This window comes from Homalodisca vitripennis, chromosome 4 (genome assembly GCF_021130785.1).
Source record: "Homalodisca vitripennis isolate AUS2020 chromosome 4, UT_GWSS_2.1, whole genome shotgun sequence".
Classification (NCBI taxonomy): domain Eukaryota; kingdom Metazoa; phylum Arthropoda; class Insecta; order Hemiptera; family Cicadellidae; genus Homalodisca; species Homalodisca vitripennis.
In genome coordinates this window covers 166,660,293-166,681,618 of record NC_060210.1, presented here as the reverse complement: position 1 = coordinate 166,681,618, position 21,326 = coordinate 166,660,293, and the positions used below count along the sequence as shown (strand labels likewise).

The window sequence follows — 21,326 nt, the reverse complement described above, 5'->3', positions numbered from 1 at the left end:
AAACTTTACTATAAAATGCGTACACAAATTTGCAAAAAAATTCATTTTCACCAGGACCGCTGAAGTAACATTAAATTACTCTGAAGGTTAATAACGCTGAATTAATTTTGCTGTTGGTTGTGTACCAGAATCAGTGGTGGACTCCATCTTCTTGGGGCTCCAAGGCTCGGAAAAAAACAAATTGTGAGCATTTTGAAAATTGCCCGAGAAAAAGAATAAATTCGTAATTATTATACAATGTATTATTTATTTATTTATTATGCATTTGAAAAGGAAATACATTATTTTGTCTAATCATCAAACGACGAAAACATCCTTAGTGTACATTTGTTTTGTTGATATTTTGTTGTCGTCTTTTAAGAATTTGCTTTAAATAGTTCAAAATAACTATCCGTTTATTTTATATTGGTTATGAAATTATTTATTTGATGCATATGGTGGTGTATTTCTGGTATTTTGCATTTTAACAAAATTTTGTTAAAGAATTAATAACAGACACAATATTAATGGAACGTATTTACATCGCTGTTATTGTATATTTTCAACATTTAAACGCTTAAAATGAAAAAGAACATGTTTATAAATGTGTAAGAACATTAAATGTAATATTATATGAAAGTAATATATTGGGGCAATTTACTTATTTGATTTATTATGTTGCTGGAAAGTATACAGTAAATTAATTAATAGAAACTTTTCTTAAGGTTTGTTACTATGTTCATAAAATATTAAATCTATTAAATGATTGCTCTGAGCATGTATTTTTACAATTGTTTAACACACGATTACACCGTATTGAGTAATGACAGTCAATGGTAATGAAATAAAAACACTAAACAGTAGTAGGCCTATCCTTGAGATGTACGGGAGTTTAAATATAATGCATAGTTTTTAAATAAGGATGTTTGTGAACTGTAGGTGTAATCTGTGAAGTGCGTAACTAAGTACACAGTATACTAAACTACTGTATATATTAAACTTCTTGCTTTCTCTGACAAAACTTACCAATAACAACATCGCCAATACTCATGTCAGGATAGGGTTTATGTACGCGTATTTGCGTTTAAACTAGTCAGGAATTATAATTGTTTTAATTTCAAAATCTTCGGCCTGTAAGCCCGGACCTGCCAGGCTTTGTATAACGTCTGCGCTAGGGAAGCACTGAAACAGAATACCGTACAACAAGTGAGTGCTTGGTGTATCGTATAACGCTTGAAAATCTGCGCTAGCGTAGATAGTCCGCATGTGTAATCGTAAGTTTGACCGCGGTAACACGAAGCTGTAGACGCGGGTCTGTCACGCCTTGTATAACATCTGTGTTAGGGAAGCAGTGAAACAAAATACCGTATAACAAGTGAGTGCTTGGTGTATCGTATAACGCTTGAAAATATGCGCTAGCGTAGATAATCCGCATGTGTAATCGTAAGTTTGACCGCGGTAACACGAAGCTGTAGACGCGGGTCTGTCACGCCTTGTATAACATCTGTGTTAGGGAAGCAGTGAAACAAAATACCGTATAACAAGTGAGTGCTTGGTGTATCGTATAACGCTTGAAAATATGCGCTAGCGTAGATTGTCCGCATGTGTAATCGTAAGTTTGACCGCGGTAACACGAAGCTGTAGACGCGGGTCTGTCACGCCATGTATAACGTCTGCGCTAGGGAAGCAGTGAACCAAAATACCGTATAACAAGTGAGTGCTTGGTGTATCGTATAACGCTTGAAAATATGCGCTAGCGTAGATAGTCCGCATGTGTAATCGTAAGTTTGACCGCGGTAACACGAAGCTGTAGACGCGGGTCTGTCACGCCTTGTATAACGTCTGCGCTAGGGAAGCAGTGAAACAAAATACCGTATAACAAGTGAGTGCTTGGTGTATCGTATAACGCTTGAAAATATGCGCTAGCGTAGATAGTCCGCATGTGTAATCGTAAGTTTGACCGCGGTAACACGAAGCTGTAGACGCGGGTCTGTCACGCCTTGTATAACGTCTGCGCTAGGGAAGCAGTGAACCAAAATACCGTATAACAAGTGAGTGCTTGGTGTATCGTATAACGCTTGAAAATATGCGCTAGCGTAGATAGTCCGCCTGTGTAATCGTAAGTTTGACCGCGGTAACACGAAGCTGTAGACGCGGGTCTGTCACGCCTTGTATAACGTCTGCGCTAGGGAAGCAGTGAAACAAAATACCGTATAACAAGTGAGTGCTTGTTGTATCGTATATCGCTTGAAAATATGCGCTAGCGTAGATAGTCCGCCTGTGTAATCGTAAGTTTGACCGCGGTAACACGAAGCTGTAGACGCGGGTCTGTCACGCCTTGTATAACGTCTGCGCTAGGGAAGCAGTGAAACAAAATACCGTATAACAAGTGAGTGCTTGTTGTATCGTATATCGCTTGAAAATATGCGCTAGCGTAGATAGTCCGCCTGTGTAATCGTAAGTTTGACCGCGGTAACACGAAGCTGTAGACGCGGGCGGGGGGTGTGAGGCGCGAGGACACAGAACCAGTCAGCAGTCAGTACTCACGAGGTGGTCGGTAGAGGAACCGGCATGCTGCCGACTCTAGTTATGCTGGTCGCCTGTGTGGCTGCTGCTGCTGATACTACTGCTGCTGCTGCTGCCGCTTGGCCTGGACATACTGACATTCCCTGGTGGAATATACGGCTCGCTCAGGAGCAAGGGTAACGCAAGTTTATACCTGTTCACAGATTTTATATATTTAAAACATATTTTAGCGTTGGTTGAGAAAGTTATTTATCCTGATTAAAAATTAATAACAACCCAAGTTGCAGATTCACAGTCGAAGTTCGGGAAGAGTATCCTCGATAATTTCGGAACTTCAGATGTTATTTAAGACCTAATACGGAAAGATCCGGCGGCTTTTCTACATTTAGTTTTTTAGGTGCTCATTTTTGACGTATTCAGAATTTACATAAACATAATCATAAATTATTTTTTTTTGCATAAAGCTCTTTCAGTTTTCACAAAATGTTTTAAAACATCGAGCGCACGTTTACAATCCTATCGTTTACAATCCACGTTTCCACAATTTTGAAAACTGCTCTCCCTAAATTCAACTATACAGGGTGTATAGTAATTTTGGACACTCAGTATAAATAAATTTTAAAGGATTTTTATTTTTATTGCTATAGTTCGATTATTGCATGCCTACATGACGCGGCTGACAGATTATGCGACCTCGATAGTATCGACTCTACCCTGCCGCCGCCTTCACTCCCTAGACAAAATATGGACAGGCAAGACTCTTTTATTATAACTATGATTGTTAAACATTCAACTATACGAGTGGTAAGCTGCAGTAAAATATGCCCCCAGTTTTAATAATACTTATAACCAGTACTAAATCTAATAGTTATAACTTATAAAATAACCAAATCCAGACTTTGTTGTATATAGCCTAAAAGAATTTAAACAATAAATAACAAACTGTTGTCCGGCTACATCAACAAAGGGGAGCTCTGGCTAGTAACAATATTGAGACTACTTACTGAGGCTACATCAACAAAGGGGAGCTCTGGCTAGTAACAATATTGAGACTACCTACTGAGGCTACATTTAGTGTCACAATACACGCATAGGCGTATCTAAGATGACCTAATGGGGGGGGGGGGAGTTACCACTACAGATTGTCCGTACCTCCCAGTCGAGCTAGGTAAGGGAGCACCCTCCCACTGGGAATATGTTAAATGCTAATAATATTCAAACTTGTAAGTTTGACAGGCGTCTGAGAACATTATTATTATTTTTATTTTATGTTATACAATAACAGCTATGACATGAGCAAAATTTTACCCTTTTAGAAACTGCCCGATTGAACATAAAAGTATTTCAAGAAAATTACGCTGTATTAATGAGAACAACAGAGGCTCGGAAAATGACTATATCTTAAGAACTAATAGATATATCTTCCACATTTTACCTAGAATTTATACATTCTAAAAAGGGCTTTCTGGATACATATATTTTATTTGAAGATACAGGCGTGTATTTTTATTACTTCAATAATATGTATTTAACATTTATATGTTTTAAATATCAAACTATATCATCCCTGACAAAAATTATAGGGATATAAATCAACATTTACGTTATAGAGTATATATATATATATATATATATATATATATATATATATACACATATTTATTATATATACAACTACATCGATTTTGAGACATGACATTAGGCACATAGACGCGGCTGACACTCGGTGATGAATTAATATAGACATACAAAATATGTTCAATATTACTTACAAAGTACAATATTTCGTTACTTTGGTCTGTTAATTTTGGGTTTTCATACACAGAGTTTGACAGAAACACGTTATAGTGATGGGTTAATAACTATTGTAATAATTAATGAACGTACACGAATAAATCGACAAAAAGTAATTTTTTTTTTTTTTTTTTTTTTTTTTTTTTTTTTTTTTTTTTTTTTTTTTTTTGAGAGAGAGAGATTTTAATGTCATAGTAGAGACATTCCTTTGAGTTACAGTTTTAGACAATCTATTACAGGCATTAACTTGAAATCTGAAAGGGGAGGCACGGTATAGGCAAAATTTGTCTTAATCTTTCACATAACAAATAAGCCTTTTATTTAACAGCGTTTCTTAAAAACAAGAACGCTGAACCTGGAAAAGTAAAACTGCTAATGTTTAGTAAGAAAAGTATCGAAAAACACTACAACATGAACATTTGAATAAAGTATTCAATGACAGAGTTATTGAGAGACTAATCAATAATTTTGTTGTAACCAAAACCAAAGTTGTTTGTTGCAATAACAAAAAATTAGAAATTCACAAACCAGAACTTCAAGATACTTATATTTTACATACCAATGGCTCACGAGAATTAATAGTTATTATAAATTTAAACAGTTTTAACATAATAGTTATTGCTAGAGTAGAATTTTACCGTGCCAGCGACTTGATTGTTGCTGTTAAAATCGTTAAAATTGTTACTATTTTAGGGTAATCTAGAAAACTCACTTATTCTATTTTGTTATTATTTATTTATATTTCATTCCTTACATTGATGTAAAAACATGTTATAGTGTTTAAAATTAAATATTAAAAAATTACGAATTTCAAGTTAATTATTATTGAAATGCCCGGATATTTATTTAATTTGATTTCAGTTTTTTGTGGACATTTGATTAAAATATGTTATAAAATAAATTAAATGGGTTATTTAGTAAGCTCAGATATACCAGAAGTTCACCACCAAAGGGTTGAAAGTTCATGATTTTATCTTTAAAGGTAGGTAAACTATAAAACACATTTTATAAGCATCTAATTTCTTATACGTGTTACACAATTTTGGCATTTAAACGGCATACCAAATGATGGGCACTGTAAAATACTTCGATCTCCTGATCCATTTTAGATCAATTTGAGTTTAAAGCCATTCACCCTAAAGTTGACGAGTGAAACAGTTTCTATAAGTAGGCCTACTAATGACAAAATTGTAATTTCATTAAATAACTCCAACGATTGCAGTAACTAATCGATGTTTGTAGCTTTCTTAGTGAAATCGATTATAATATAATAGGTTATACAGGACCTTATAATAATTTTGAAACTGAAATAGTCATATTTTAGGTTGTCATTATATAGATAAAGAAATGGAATATTGCACAGTCTGTTTGGATTCAGAGTTATGCTGAATTGCACACAATTAACACTTGGGTAGATAAACGACGAAAATTAACACAACCAGCTTCAAAACACCTTACAAAGAAAACAAAATTGCCAAAGACCACGAAATAATGCCTCAATCTACTCAGATGTATTAGCCATTGGTGAAACTTGGAACTAAATAGCTGTGTTTGAATGAACTGCCGCTAGATGGCATAGCATCTTTTTTCACAAATGAGACAAACCTCAGGGAAAAAGTAGCTATACATATTCACTGTCTGTAACATCCAGATAATCATATAAATTATATTTACGATTAAGTTTTATTCCTTAATAGGACACGTAGTTTGCCTGCTTCGTGGACCACCCGCCTTGTCTTTATTTGTACCGTCGGTATTCGTTCTTGGAAAATATGTGTAAACCTAATACAATACTACATTGTCCTTGCTGCCTAATCTCTGTTCGTTCTATCACTTTATTTCTTTTTTCCAGTGTAGGAATTATATTTTAAACACCTAATCATCATTTTATCCCTGATCAGTGCAACACGGTCCCGCTGCCCCTCGATAGTTCGCTCTGCGATCATGAAATTCACTTGTGTCTACTGCATTGCTTTGAGATTCTATATTAAAAAAAAAACAAAAAAAAAAAAAAAAAAAAAACGCTGTGCTCGCTTGTTTCCTCTAATTTTAGTCACTTGAGCGAATAGTTTGTATTTAGTCATGTTTGCGCCTGGCCCTTTCGTTTCTATTCCTTCAGCTCCTATAAATATGCTGTCCAACAATGCCAAAGGAAGCCAATTTCAAGTACATTACAAGGACACATTCACGTCTTTGGAAGCCCTTAGGGAAAAGCCCAAAAGTCGAATATATTTTTAATTCATAAAAAGCACATTTAGAATATAAAAGATTAATGCTAAATTTGAATATGAAATAATAGGTTTAGATACTGAAATAGCAATATAAAAATGTGTGAATTAAAGACATTCAGAATCTAAAAAATGCTATAGATTTAGTGTGTTGTATTGCTAAATAAATGTATTATATGAAGAATATATGGAGTGATGTCTTAAATTTAATATATCTAGCACTGGTTAAAATTACAGAGATTTTGGGGCTAATTAACATAAAGAAGCCTGTAAACTTATTGAAATAACAAGTAGAGGGACAATGTGTTCATTACGTAATCAAGACCACCACTGAGCAGACTTAATTATATAAGTTAGCGGCCCAATTGTGTGGAAGTAAGTAATGAATATATGTTACTGTATTCTAAATCAAATTAGGAAGCATACAATTGTGAAAATGTTTAATTTGATTAAACAATACGTATTTGTAAAGTTAACAGTAAATGTGTATATACAAACACAGTGTATATTTCTTTTTATTATCTATTTATTTGTGCTCTTTTATACTCAATTTGAAAAATTGTAAAAGTATTTTTTTTATATACTCGTTCTTTTAAATGAATTTTTTTATTAATTCATTCTCTGTTATCAGAAGAGTGTGTAAGAGGAGGGAGCTCTATTGGGCTTCAAACAAGCTGTCTCTGCAGACCCAAGTTCTTTACAAGTTACTGTGTGCGGTTAACATTACAGCAAACCAAAAGAGGACGAGTCACCAAATTAGAAACGCGGGTTGGACGAGCGCGAACAGGATGGTGCAACTCTCTGTAAACAGAAGGCTTCAAACTAGCTGTCTCTGCAGACCCAAGTTCTTTACAAGTTACTGTGTGCGGTTAACATCACAGCAAACCAAAAGAGGACGAGTCACCAAACTAGAAACGCGGGCTGGACGAGCGCGAACAGGATGGTGCAACTCTCTGTAAACAGAAGGCTTAAATTCCAGCTGTCTTCAATTGTGAGATATGTCCAGTGCCTAGGGAATAAAAATAAATCAACACAGAAATGATTGATGCGGAAATGTGTTCCGCAAGCCATTATTCAAATAAAAATTTAAACTAGACAAGAGCCAGCAGCTGGTCTGTTATAAAATAGCGGGGAAGGCTGACTGTCGCGGCCGCTATGCGTGTTGATGCCGGTCAATTGGGAGGTCAATGTATTGAGTTTTGCTCGGATGAATCACATCATCAAAGTGAACTAACCGGAGCTGTCGACAAACTTACCTTCCAACAATGAACTGATGGATGGATCTGTCACGGAAATTTATTACAACATATCGACGTGCGTTCGATCACAATAAGCGGTCTGAGTGAATTTAATCGGTTGTGTTACTTCTTAACATAAGACAGCGATGCTTGGTAATTACAGATATATTTATTATTTTAAACATCACTTTCGGGTTATGATAGTTTCCTTTTCGACTGAAAAATTTACCATTTTCAGTATCAATGGTTTATAATGATTTTCTCTGAACTATATGATTTAAAGCGTTTTACACAAACGTAGACCCCATTAGACAATTTTCAAAAAAAAATTTACGTGGTTTGGTAGATGACTTAAAAATTAACATTTTTTCAAAGCATGGACGCGTAAATTTACTTTTTCAATAATTGTATTGCACACTTCCATACGTTGGAAACTACATGAAATAATTTTCTTTAAAAAACCAGAGAAACTCCCCACCTTATTCATTATCCTATGGTAAAATCAGCTTACTCCCTGTTCCATTAAAACTCTTTGAAAGAATTACAACAATCCGCCTCATACGAATTATTTTAATCCCATAACGGGTTTACTAAACCACCAGTTTGGTTTTTGAATTTACGAGATTTCATTCCACTAACTATTAACTTCACAGATTGGTGAATTAGGTTGCTTCTTAACTTGAAAAAAAAAACTTCATATATCAGGTGTGTCGAGATATTAGTGCTGCATGTGACAAAGTATGGGAATAAGGACATTTATTTCTGCATACACTTGACACGATATTTGCAACAACCATTACTAAATTCTAAGATCCCTGTAGAATTACTGTAATTTCAAACTACCTCCACTGTTAGATGAAGTACTTTACCTCCAATGTACAACATAAAAATCCCTCAAAGGTACGCTTGTTGATACTTCGGGATACACCTAGAAAGCACACTCACATGTGTTCATCATATAAAATGAAAAGCAACTTAACATCCGACTCAAATTACTGCATCGTCTCCAAAATCCCCAATGTCTTTAAAACAACATAAATTTGCGATTTACGAAAGCCTTCCCAAACCAATTTGTACATATGGGATCTTAAATTCCTGGCATAGTAAAAAAACAGTATTTAAGTAAATAAACTCCAAGTGATTAAATTTAAACCACTAAGGCTGGCGACTGGCACTAAGGTGTTAACAAAATAAAACACTGTACCAAGACCACTTAACAACACCCCAACACCCTTAATTGAAGAAGTAAGTAAACACCATATAAAAATTCCATTCTATCAACATCACCTGATACGTGAGACGACACATGACAGACCACTCCACGGAGTTAGAGCAGAGATTGCTGGTGTATCTTCTTCTATCATCTGTCTTGTCTTTATATCGATCTGAGTTGTTGCTATAATAGGTTGCCAACTCACATCTACTAATTCAACGACTTATAACAAGTTCAGATTAAAAAGTGATAAAGGTTATAAAAAATAAATAAAAAAGGTTTACACAGAGTTTTCAGGTAAATAGTAACCAAACTAAAAACAACAACTAACATACGGACATAGAGCACATTTTCACCTATCAAGCATTATAAAGCAAGAACTGAGGCTTACTTATAGATCATTATCTGACCCTGATTAGTTTCAAAACGTGCTTGAAAGGAAAAACACAGAACCCGAACGAAAGTTTAAAAAACCTAATTTGAACGCGGATCCTACAAAGAGCCTTATTCGGCTAGACACACTTAACTTTGACGTATATAACGTTATTCTTTCTTATAGTGATGATTATTTGTCAAAAATATGAGTTATGGAAGAAGAGTTAGGGTTTGTTGCTGGTCTGGTAATGACTATAAGCGCCTTGATTTGGATTAGGCTCAGGCCATGTAAGACGTGTTTGAGAAGAAGGACCTCTACAATGAAAATTAAGATATTAATAACATATTTTACAGTTCAACACATTACTCAAAGTAAGTAAAGCCAGAATTGTTCTAAAATTTGTCAGTTTTTTTTTTTTAATTTGACTTTTGTTAGACGAGATTACAGATATCTCAGTATCGGCTAAAGATATAAAAACCTGATTTTTCACCAAAACCTTTGTTGCTCCTTACTATATCAACTAAAAGAGGCCTTATAAAATCTCTAAAAGTTTTGCAAGTACCGTAAAAGAGAAAAATACCATGTATATCACAAGGGATTGAGTCTGTCTACAAAATAAAACAGAACATTATAACTCTAGACCAAAAAACCTTTTACTAAAGTGGAATTTCTTTAAAATTATCATATGAAATTATTATATGGAAGTCTGCCTGCTCTTAATTGTTGGTTTAAAATAATTCAAGTTATCCATGGAATAACTATTTTAGTTTTAGTGATCTGAAGATGAGTTTTGATGTGACTGCAAACAGGTAGTCAGTAAGAAATCTACAGAGATAAACAACCTATTTTAGTCACCCACTCTTTTAAGCGGAAAACACTTTTTATTTTCGTATACGTAAATCATGGACTCTATGTGCAATTAATCTAGTCTCCACTCACAATGATTCTTTGAAAAGTGATAAATGAACTTAAGAGGAGGTAAAAACCAGGCTAAGACGTTTTAGCATTCGAAAGTAGCGAATTGTGATAACGTTGGCCACGCAAAACTGCGATTTAGTGATCACGCATAGGCATTCCATACCGGTCCGTCTGAGCCTGCGCAGAAGTCGTGTCGGGGTCGGGGTCGATACAAGTACTAGCATGTCAGGTCACAGGATTTCTGTAGACATGTCTGTATGGATTTAAATCTGTAGTAAACTTACCTCCCATACGACTGACTGAATGTATAAAGCAACTTACTTTTATAGCTTTCTCAAGTTTTATAAAAAGTGAAAGGCGGTTTCAAGTGTGCACAGAGCGGTGTTGCAACATATACGAAAAAAACGGTTATGATTACACAGTCCTCGGTAATGGGGACAAAAATAAATCATTAAACAAACTGAGGCGAATTACTTATTCTACACTTACGCGTAATGACAACACGACATTTGAGAATTTAATTTCAAAATCGGACGGATCAGTTTTTATTTACGAAACACAAGAAAGAAAATTAATTTGTTATAGCATAGCAATGTTATTATTTTAATATAAAATATAGGTTATAGCATAAAAATATATTTTTAACTAGCTTAACTAGGATAGACACATGATTAGGCTGTTTCAGCCCTAAACGTGTAACATTTCAAAAGAAAATGAGTTTTTTATTTTCGATCTATCTGGTTTTGCAACAGAACTTTGTGATCCTTCTAGTTTTGTGGCACTGTCTTGTTATCCATTAGAGTTTTTATTAAAGCCAAGAGAATCTCAGTTTTTCTATATGTATCAAAAGATTTGTTTGCATAACATATATTAGAAAAGATATTAACCAAGTAAAATATAGTATGTATTGCAAGAGAAATCCACATACATTATACGATTGATATTAAGAAGTATTTTGTACTTAAAATAGGCTACGTAACAGGTTTTAAAAATCAAAATTACATCCTTTTGGAAGAACAAGCAATGCTTTCAGAGACTTTTTCCCAATTGTAGATCTTTCCTGACAATGGAATTATGGCTCCATGTGAATTACGGGCACTTGGTGTGGGCACTATCCAATCATGAACTTGCGGGAGAAATACTAAATACCACGAAATATCTGCTTTTGAAAGTAATATCTATTCCTATATGAGTTTGCAACCAACCTCTACTTTTTCCGCCATTTAAATGAAGGAAATATACTAGGTTTTAAACGTTTTTCAAACATTAATGTTTTTAGAAAATATCATAACATTACAATCGAATACAAAAGGTGATCAATCTGAATTTGAAAGTAGATATCTCATTTAGACAATTTGCTAAACACAAACAAAGCCTCTCCTGCATATTCCATTCCATTATCATGTACGTACAGGATATAACCCGAGTGAAACCATTATACGAGAAAAGGGTTCAGCTAAAGTTACTAGTTACAGTTGTGTCTAAATAAATTTGCCATTAAATAAAATATATGGGGATTATATTTTAAATACATTTTGGTTCTTTTATTAACTCTAATAATATTTAATAGGCAAACAAACATTAAGCATTTATTGAGGAGGGAGGAGGTGTCGCAAAAGTAATGCACCAGAGAAGATTTTATAAATAATATAGTAGCAGTTACCCGCGGCAATTTTCAAAATCGAGAAGCGTGGCCTTCAAGCACGTCATAATACTCGTATATCATGATAATATGATGGTGCTCAGGATATTTTTCAAACGTTAAAGAATTTAAAAGTGAAGTATACATTTTTCTTGTTTTTATTTCAGGTTACCTGTGTGTAGGAACATGCATTTCAAGTTCGAATCAATTACGTTTCTGAAACCACCACAGTTGACTTTGCATTTGGTGGCCCGATCACAAAAGTATATAAACAAAGGTCTCGGTAACCCGATTCGGTCAAAAAGCATCAACTGCCGACCGTTTAAATTAACTTCAAGTTTAAGACATTTTCAGTGTCATAACTGAAATAACCCCAATTGGAAAAATATATACCAACAGAAACAAACTTCGAACAAAAAGTGTCAAAATCAATTTCTTTATTGCCAGAACATCTTTACAATGTATAACAGTGTCAGAAACAAATTCAACATTTTGTCTACTTTTGGTTCTTGTAAATTTCGGTTTAAGATATTTATAGTAGCATAACCTGAGTTTGCCTTGTTGTTCAGAGTAAGAAAATATACTACGAAGCCAAACGTCTATGGCCTTATCTACAAACGGTCCAAAAGTTTCTATACCCACAGTTTAAAGTCACATTGAATCTAATGTATTTATGGTGCCACAGTTAAATTTGCTTTGTTGCCCTGATACAAATATATATGGGTTTTCAAAATCCAGTTCAGTCAAAAAACGTCTACTGCTGGCCCTTGCAATCAAGATCTCCTGTGGCATACGTTGAATTTGCCTTGTCCAAATAAAGAAAATATAGGCACATATAGGATATATATATCTCATTTTTAAGACCTACATTGGTAAAAATGTATCTACTACCACCTCTTGAAAATACTTCCGGTATAACATACAGTACTCGTATTTCAAGTGCCATAGTTAAGTTTGCCTTGTTATAATGACGAAAAAAATATGTATATACTTACGTATGATTGAACAGTTACTGGGTCAAAAAGTGTCTATTCTCGTCTATTGTGAGAACCTTGAATCCCGATCTAATTTATTCAAGGTACCACATTTACGTTTGCATTGATGGACAATTCAAGAAAATTCACAGAAACCAACTTAGATTAAAAGCGCTGACAGATACTTCTAGTCCTATAACTGATTTTTTATCCCGATCAATGTAGAGACGGAGACTTCAAGAGGTTATTCCAAAATTCAAAACAACCAAATAATTTCATGTGAACTATGGTTTTAACTATGGTCTATCTCACTCCATTTTACGTCTATATGTATGTAGGTTACTTATCCGAAAAGCTTAATATCTCAGAAATTATTTTAAGATAAACTTATGAAACTTAGTATGAATATTAGTCTTGATAGTTTATATATTCCTTAACATTTTAATTTTGTTTAACATTCAATTTTTAAATGGCGGTCATTTAAAATTTTTAAAGCAAAAAATCTCATAACCCTTAACTTTAGTAAAAGCCTGTAAGAGACAAAACTGCTTAAGGATACAGTCCTACAGATTATGGTATAAAGATTTTTAAGATCGGACAACTATTAACTAAGAAACTGAAATTGTTATCAAATAAACACTTGCTTGTTATTAATAAGATATTAACAAACTAAATTTAAAAAAATAAAAGGCCTACTTTCAAAACAATAATAGGATAATAATTATTGAAAACATCACATTCATTAGATGTGTGGGTTTGAGCCAACAACGTGTCATAAACAATCAGAAATCATCAGCTGACAGTAATATTGACGTTTCATTCTTGGAAAACACGTTTTTATTTGATATTGATTAGAGTTCATTATCGGATATATATGATTTGTATACTATTGCAACTGGTAAAGTGTGATTAACTTTCCAACAAACTTGCTTACACAAATTGTTTGCTACAGTTTTGTTGATATTTAAAATAAATTGTATTTGCAATTAACCAATATAAGTTTTTAATTTAAAATTTAATCACAGGATTTACTTTTACGTACTTAGAAAAACACTATTGTATAATCAATTTTAAAATTACTCAACAACTTGTATAAATTACTGTTAGACATTAGTTTTTATTTGCAAGGAATTAGACAGTTTTGACAAGATTTGAGACTTACTGAAGTGCATTTGGCAATAGGACTCGAGGGCTATCTCGATTCTGGCCAGGCCCGAGCGAGAGTATGTGGTGTTGGTTTATTGCTACCTCGCCACATTTGGGACAATGTAACATTGATTGACAGATGCATCATGATGGAGAATCCCTTCCATATACGGTTCTGACTACAATATACTGTCTTTAGCTACTGTCTCTTCTACATAGTTCAAATACGAAATCTTCCCTGAATGAGGATACCAAAGATATATGTTTTAATTGTGATGCAGCTGATGCCACCATTATTTATAAACTGTTTATCTATAAACAAAAATTTTTGTACAGGCCAAATGTTTGCGTTGTGGAAGAAATACCTGGTACAAAACACCGGATATGGACTGAGTGCAAATATTGGAACAGTAGAGAAGTCTGCAGTAGCAAACCGTAAGTTGACTTAGCTAAGTAACTCATTGTTTTTAACTAAAATAAAAAGTCGGTAAAATATGAAAATGAATTTTAACTGTAATAAGTCTTTATGAAAAAAGAAAATTGACATGGGATGTAAACATTCCTTTTAAAAATGAATTTTTACCTTTTACTAGGCCATGAAATCAGAGAAAAAACTTTGTTTAATCGTGCTAATTTAGTAATACATAAAGTTAAATCTGAATTTATTGATGTTAATATTTTAGTATCATTAACATTAATAATTAATCCCAACAAAACACCTTTTTGATCCTAAACCATTAATATGATTTTCTTTAGAGAATAAAACTGTCACCATTCTTGATCAGACAGTCCAAATTTTATTATATTTAATTAATTGGTTTTCCCATCTATACCTTTCATTTGAGATTACCATAAATAAGTCATATTAATCTTACTCTTTTCTTTTCTTCCTGGTAAGTTCTTGTAGTAAGATTTTGCAAGAGATGGTTTAATTAAAATTAGTTATTGCAGCAAAATTTCTTGTGATGTTAACATTTATGTACGTACAAGAACAGAAAATAAGTTGCATCATATTCTTACAGTCAATAAGCAAGTTTATATTTGTTTACAAAACAACAAATTTAACTTTTCTTCTCTTTCTATCTACTGTCTATGCATTCTTTTGCAAAATCTTGGTTCTTTCCATTACACCAAAGTTTATTTAAATGTTGAATTTAGTTCCAGTTCACCTTCCTTTTTTAGCAGCATCTGGTATCTGATGCTGTCTCATACTTGACTTCTGGTATCTGGAGTTATGTTCGTCTGAACAGAACCGAAGAAAATCATCGACGGAGAAGCTTAAAATAAACGTTTTACATCGTTTTGACATCAGAGACACCTATAAATAGGTGAAGTGACAGTCTCATTGTCTCATCAGGTGCACAATTGAGTGCACATCGATGTTTCTGACACAATCTCTAAGCACGGTGGAGCAACTGAGTTTTCTAGACATAAAGTAGCTATGGTAGGATAAATAAAAGGAAGGTGAACTGGAGCTAAATTCAACATTAAAATAGAATAAACCCTTCCTACCATAGCTACTTTATGTACTAAACAAAGTCTTCTTCAAATTTATTAAAAATTAGGAGGGGGTGGCTAAAAATGTTAGGTATTTTTATTTATCTTAATATTTTTATCAGACAGGGTAGAAAAATTATACCAGCTAGCGTGTAACCTTTTACTGCCAACATACATTAATTAACCAATGTACTATACTTCTTACATTGTCAAGCATACTTAAAAACTTGTGTACATGTTTATATTCATATTTGAAACTAATATAAATTATTGTCTCAGGATAATAAGGTATGAGTGTTGTGAAGGCTTTCAACGCATGCCAGGCACCAGAGGATGTACAGGAGGTAAATATGTACCAAATAAATAAATTTTAATAACTTTTCAAAACAGTAATATTAAGTAAGAAGCAAAATCAAAACCTACATAATATTCTTACATTTAAAATTAATTAAATTTCACTAAGAAATCAGTGTAATTATTGCAACAAAATATTAAAGCCTATTAAGGCCTTATGCGAGTAATATGGTTGTTTTGAGTAAAGTTATTAGCATCAATATCATATAATATGGGAATGTTGCAATAAAAATACGTTTCAGAGACGGGTTTTCTTAAAGAAAAATAACAATAAATAGAAAAAGCACAGTTAAGGGCTGACTGCAGTGAAGCGATGTTGTGTTTTACAATATAAGAAAAATGTTAAATTTTACACACTTTTAAGTCTTTGTATTTGATTAAAAAGTTATGGGAAACGTTTTATGTTAAAGATATTAATAATACGCATCCAAATCTTTTTTAGTTTTTCCTGTACAGTTTATACTTTTTGAATACATAAATTATAAAATAATACAGACAAATTTATTTAAAGGAATCTTGAGATTTGTTTAGCTGCCAATTACAGTATTTTATGCTGAGAGTGGATTTATGAAACATTATTAATATGGATAGATAAAATAAAATTACAAAAATAAATATTTTGAAAAATTCTTATACACTGAAGGAAATATTAAATTTTTGTAAAAAATAAATTAAAACCTATATTATTAATTTAACATTTTTTTGTAGTAGTGCTAGTTGATAACATTATTTAATGTTATCTTGTTGTTAGCATTTTTACTGTATAAAATTATTACAAACCTCAAGTAAAAAATTGTGAGCAAAGAGAATAGAAAATTCAAAAAGTTAAAGTAAACAACATTCCTAGTATTTACCAGACTCTCCACATTATAAATGCTTCAGCATTGTTGAGCAACCACTGCTATTAGGTTAAACAGTTTTCGGTTAACATATTCTAGTTTAGATACATCAGACTAACTGCTTCGCTACCGATAAAGAACCAACGGTTTTTTCCTAAAGCAGTTTACAAAGTTTATTTAATATTTACAGCAAGGTAATAATACGCCACACCACGTGTTCCATGACAGGCTTTAATGAGGCTGCATTCAAAATTTCCAGTCTACAGCTCATTTCATTACTATGCTCCATGAGTTGATTCTCAATATCATGTATGATTTGTACATAGTTTGTTTACAAATTTATTTATCTTGCAAATTTTTCATTGCCATCATTGTTACCCATAAAACAGCAATAGAGTTGGTATCAAATGCGTACTTATATTTGCCTTAGTGATGGTATTTATATTGTTACTTAACTTTCAGTAAAACCACTTGTGAGCGTCCTGGATACAGCCAGAAGTCTAGGGGCTGGAATATTTGTAAAGTATCTGGAAAAATCTGGTTTAGCTCGAGAACTAATGACGGATGGACCCTTTACTTTGTTTGTCCCATCTGATGATGTGTTCAAGGTAAGCTCATACATCATGTACATAGATTTATACTTGTATAATTAACAACAGATATTAGATCATATCTGATTATTTTAGATTAATTTATTTTATTTATGCAGTAAAAAACTACATGATATTAGCACTAGATTGAAAACATAATAATATGTTTATTTATCAAATTGATTTAATTCTAGTGGCATCAATAAGCATTATTTGTTTAATTTGACGCCACCGTATTCATTGTTTACGTTTTCAGTGGCCGCTACTTAGATTAGACGTGTTTTATGAACTCGGCAATTATGGTTTGTTATATCAAATTTTTTGTGAGCAATGAAATAAAGTATAACAAAGTGTGGGCAATGTTAAAAAAAGGCCTATAATGAGTCAGCAGAGTAAAAGAGGCATTTACAAGTGGTATAAGAATTTCAAAATGGCTGTGAAGACATTGAATATGACAACACTCCGGAACCCCAGCTCATCACCAACCAAAAAAAAAACTACTTCAAAAGACGAAGAAATGGTTATGAATGATCGCTGTATTACGATTAGAAATCGCTGATGATGTTGAAATATCAATTAGTTCATGCTATGAAATTTTGTTCAATTTATGGGTATGAAATGTGTGGCAGCAAAATTTGCTCCAAAATTCTTGTATGTTGAACAAAAACAATGTTGTGAATGAAATGCTCAGGAGTCACTAAATGAAGTCAACGACAATGCAGAATTACTAAAATGTGTTATAACAGGTGACGAAACATGGGTTTATGGATATGACATTAAAAATAAGGCTCAATCATACCAGTATTCCGGACCTCCAAGACCAATAAAAGCTCAAAAAGTGCTCAAAAACATGATAGTTATGCTCACTGTTTTCTTCAATTTTTAATGACATAATGCATCACCAATTCTTGCCACAAGGTCAAACGGTCAATAAGGAGAACTACCTGCAAGTTCAACACCATTTGCGTGAAGCAATAAAAAAATGCCCGAATTTGTCCAAAACAATTCATAGCTTTTGCACAATGACAATGGACCTGCTCACACTTCATTGCTTATTTATGAATTTTTTTGCCAAAAACAGTAACGATGGAGAATCCAACTCCATATTCTCTAGACAGGGCTCCGTGAATATTTTATTATTTCCAAAAATAAAGAGAATCTTAAAGGGCCAGCATTTTACAAGCATAGATGACATTAAAAGTGCATCTTTGAAAGAGACCCCAAAGATAGAGTTCGAGGATTGGAAGAAGCGCTGGTACAAATGCATAATATTTAATGGGGACTATTTTGAAGTTTACAACATTAATGTAAGCAAATAAATATTTTTTTCAAAAAAAGAAAATTCTGGTTAGTTTTTGAATATATTTCAATATATTATATATATTACAAATAAACAACAAGTTTTATTGTGATCCATTAAGACAATTCCGCCTATGAAGGAATCACTGGGACAAAAACGATTTGAGAGCAATGAAGAAGTCAAAGAGCAAGTGTGCAATAAATACAAATCGCCCTCAAACTTTCTATGACAAGGGAATACTGAAACATCCAAATCGGTGGTAAACGTGTTTATATCACAGGTTCTTAAATAAGGGGAAAAATAAATTACTGCTAAAATTCGATTTACCCTCACAGCAGATGGGAGATTCACCTCATGTATTTTTATTCACATGACCTCCCCAGAAAACATAGATCCAGGTTACACAGTGGCAGTGCTGACCTGCTCACACCCATACTCAAATATTACAGAGCAGATGAGATTGATCTCATGTATTTATATTTACAGGACCTCCCAAGAGAACAAAGATGCAGACTAGGCAGTGTAAATACTGACCTGCTGAAACCAATTCTCAAATATCACAAAGCTGATAGGTGATTAACCTCATGTATTTTTATTTACAGGACCTTCAGAGAGAACAAAGATCCAGATTAGACAGTGGAAATGCTGACCTGCTTAAACCAATACTCAAATATCACATAGCAGATGGGTGATCCACCTGATGTATTCTTTTTTACAGGACCTCCCAAGAGAACAAAGATCCAGACTAGACAGGTGCTGATCAAGCAGATGTGTGATCCACCTGATGTATTCTTTTTTACAGGACTTCCCAAGAGAACAAAGATCCAGACTAGACAGTGGAATGCTGACATGCTCAAACCCATACTCAAATATCACATAGCAGATGTGTGATCCACCTGATGTATTCTTTTTTACATGACCTTCCCAAGAGAACAAAGATCCAGACTAGACAGTGGTAATGCTGACATGCTCAAACCCATACTCAAATATCACATAGCAGATGGGTGATCCACCTGATGTATTCTTTTTTACAAGACCTCCCAAGAGAACAAAGATCCAGACTAGACAGTGGTAATGCTGACCTGCTCAAACCCATACTCAAATATCACATAGCAGATGGGTGATCCACCTGATGTATTCTTTTTTACAAGACCTCCCCAAGAGAACAAAGATCCAGACTAGACAGTGGTAATGTTGACCTGCTCAAACCCATACTCAAATATCACATAGCAGATGGGTGATCCACCTGATGTATTCTTTTTTACAGGACCTTCCAAGAGAACAAAGATCCAGACTAGACAGTGGTAATGTTGACCATGCTCAAACCCATACTCAAATATCACATAGCAGATGGGTGATCCACCTGATGTATTCTTTTTTACAGGACCTCCCAAGAGAACAAAGATCCAGACTAGACAGTGGTAATGCTGACCTGCTCAAACCCATACTCAAATATCACATAGCAGATGGGTGATCCACCTGATGTATTCTTTTTTACAGGACCTCCCAAAGAGAACAAAGATCCAGACTAGACAGTGGTAATGTGACCTGCTCAAACCCATACTCAAATATCACATAGCAGATGGGTGATCCACCTGATGTATTCTTTTTTACAGGACCTCCCAAGAGAACAAAGATCCAGACTAGACAGTGGTAATGCTGACCTGCTCAAACCCATACTCAAATATCACATAGCAGATGGGTGATCCACCTGATGTATTCTTTTTTACAGGACCTCCCAAGAGAACAAAGATCCAGACTAGACAGTGGTAATGCTGACCTGCTCAAACCCATACTCAAATATCACATAGCAGATGGGAGATTGACCTCATCTCAGTTCAGAGCAGATCTCCTGGTGCCCACCCAGTACAGTGGACGCAACCTCCGTATCAACAAGTACTCTAGCCGGGTCAGAGCCCTTTAATTAAACTCGTAATTATCTTAATTACACAGGTATTTGCTATTACCTTTTTACTGATCTAATTTTCAATTAATTTTGTGCCTTTGAAGACATCTGCCTACTCTGTGAGCCAACCACAGCTTGCTATATTCCCTTGTCTCCCCACAACATTGTATGTATGCTACTGGCTAGTTCAATGGTGTATTCTCTACTTGCCTACCCCAGTTTCATACATTGACTCATTTTTGGTCTCTGAGTGTATGTTACTTGCCTGGTATAATGTAATTTACACCCTTTACATACCAACCAATGCTTGCTGCAATATTAGAATTTGCGTCCATGGCCTTGGAGAATGTGTCACTTATATCTAGTGAAATGGCATATTCTTTCTTTATCCATATTATCCCTTAAGACATTTCAATTTGGAATGAAAAATCTTCTTAAAATTAAATAACATTTAAAAGGTAATTTAATTTATTCTCAAACACATAATGCATAAGATATGTTCAATAAGTATCTGAACTTTACCTAGAAAAAGGTACTTTATTCATCAATATGTTTTATCAAGTGATCTCCTTCAAAATAGCCCCCTTGGAAATCTAAACACTTATTCTAGCCACTTTTGGAAGTAGATCTTGAAAGCCTCTTCTGAAATAGACTTCAGTTAATCTATTACCTTTTATATTATGTCCTTCTTCGTCTCAGATCTCATAAGACATTTTTCATTTTATTCTATGATGGATAACCAATTTTTTTCAAACTTGAAACCTTAAGAGATTTAAAAAGTGAGTATGTGTTTAAAGTTAGTTGAT

The 21,326-nt window shown here is 33.7% G+C and overlaps 2 protein-coding genes across 4 annotated transcripts in view; one reads left to right on the top strand and one right to left on the bottom strand.

Moving 5' to 3' along the window:
* The window catches only part of LOC124360554 (DNA repair protein RAD51 homolog 3), a 105,936-nt gene that overhangs the window by 65,989 nt on the left and 18,621 nt on the right, over positions 1-21,326 (bottom strand). Inside the window, exon 1 of one of the 3 annotated variants that reach the window (XM_046814268.1) lies at positions 9,053-9,362. The exons of the other annotated variants lie outside the window; for them this stretch is intronic. The gene's annotated coding sequence lies outside the window, so the exon portion shown is untranslated. Of the gene's footprint in view, positions 1-9,052; positions 9,363-21,326 lie in introns of those variants that run through there. 3 annotated transcript variants of the gene reach the window in all.
* The window catches only part of LOC124360551 (periostin-like), a 32,697-nt gene continuing 13,863 nt past the window's right edge, over positions 2,493-21,326 (top strand). The window contains exons 1-5 of the mRNA XM_046814265.1: positions 2,493-2,681; positions 14,371-14,469; positions 15,811-15,875; positions 17,187-17,332; positions 20,347-20,523. Of these exons, the coding sequence (XP_046670221.1) occupies positions 2,551-2,681; positions 14,371-14,469; positions 15,811-15,875; positions 17,187-17,332; positions 20,347-20,523 (618 nt within the window). The 5' untranslated portion in view covers positions 2,493-2,550. The remainder of the gene's footprint in view (positions 2,682-14,370; positions 14,470-15,810; positions 15,876-17,186; positions 17,333-20,346; positions 20,524-21,326) is intronic.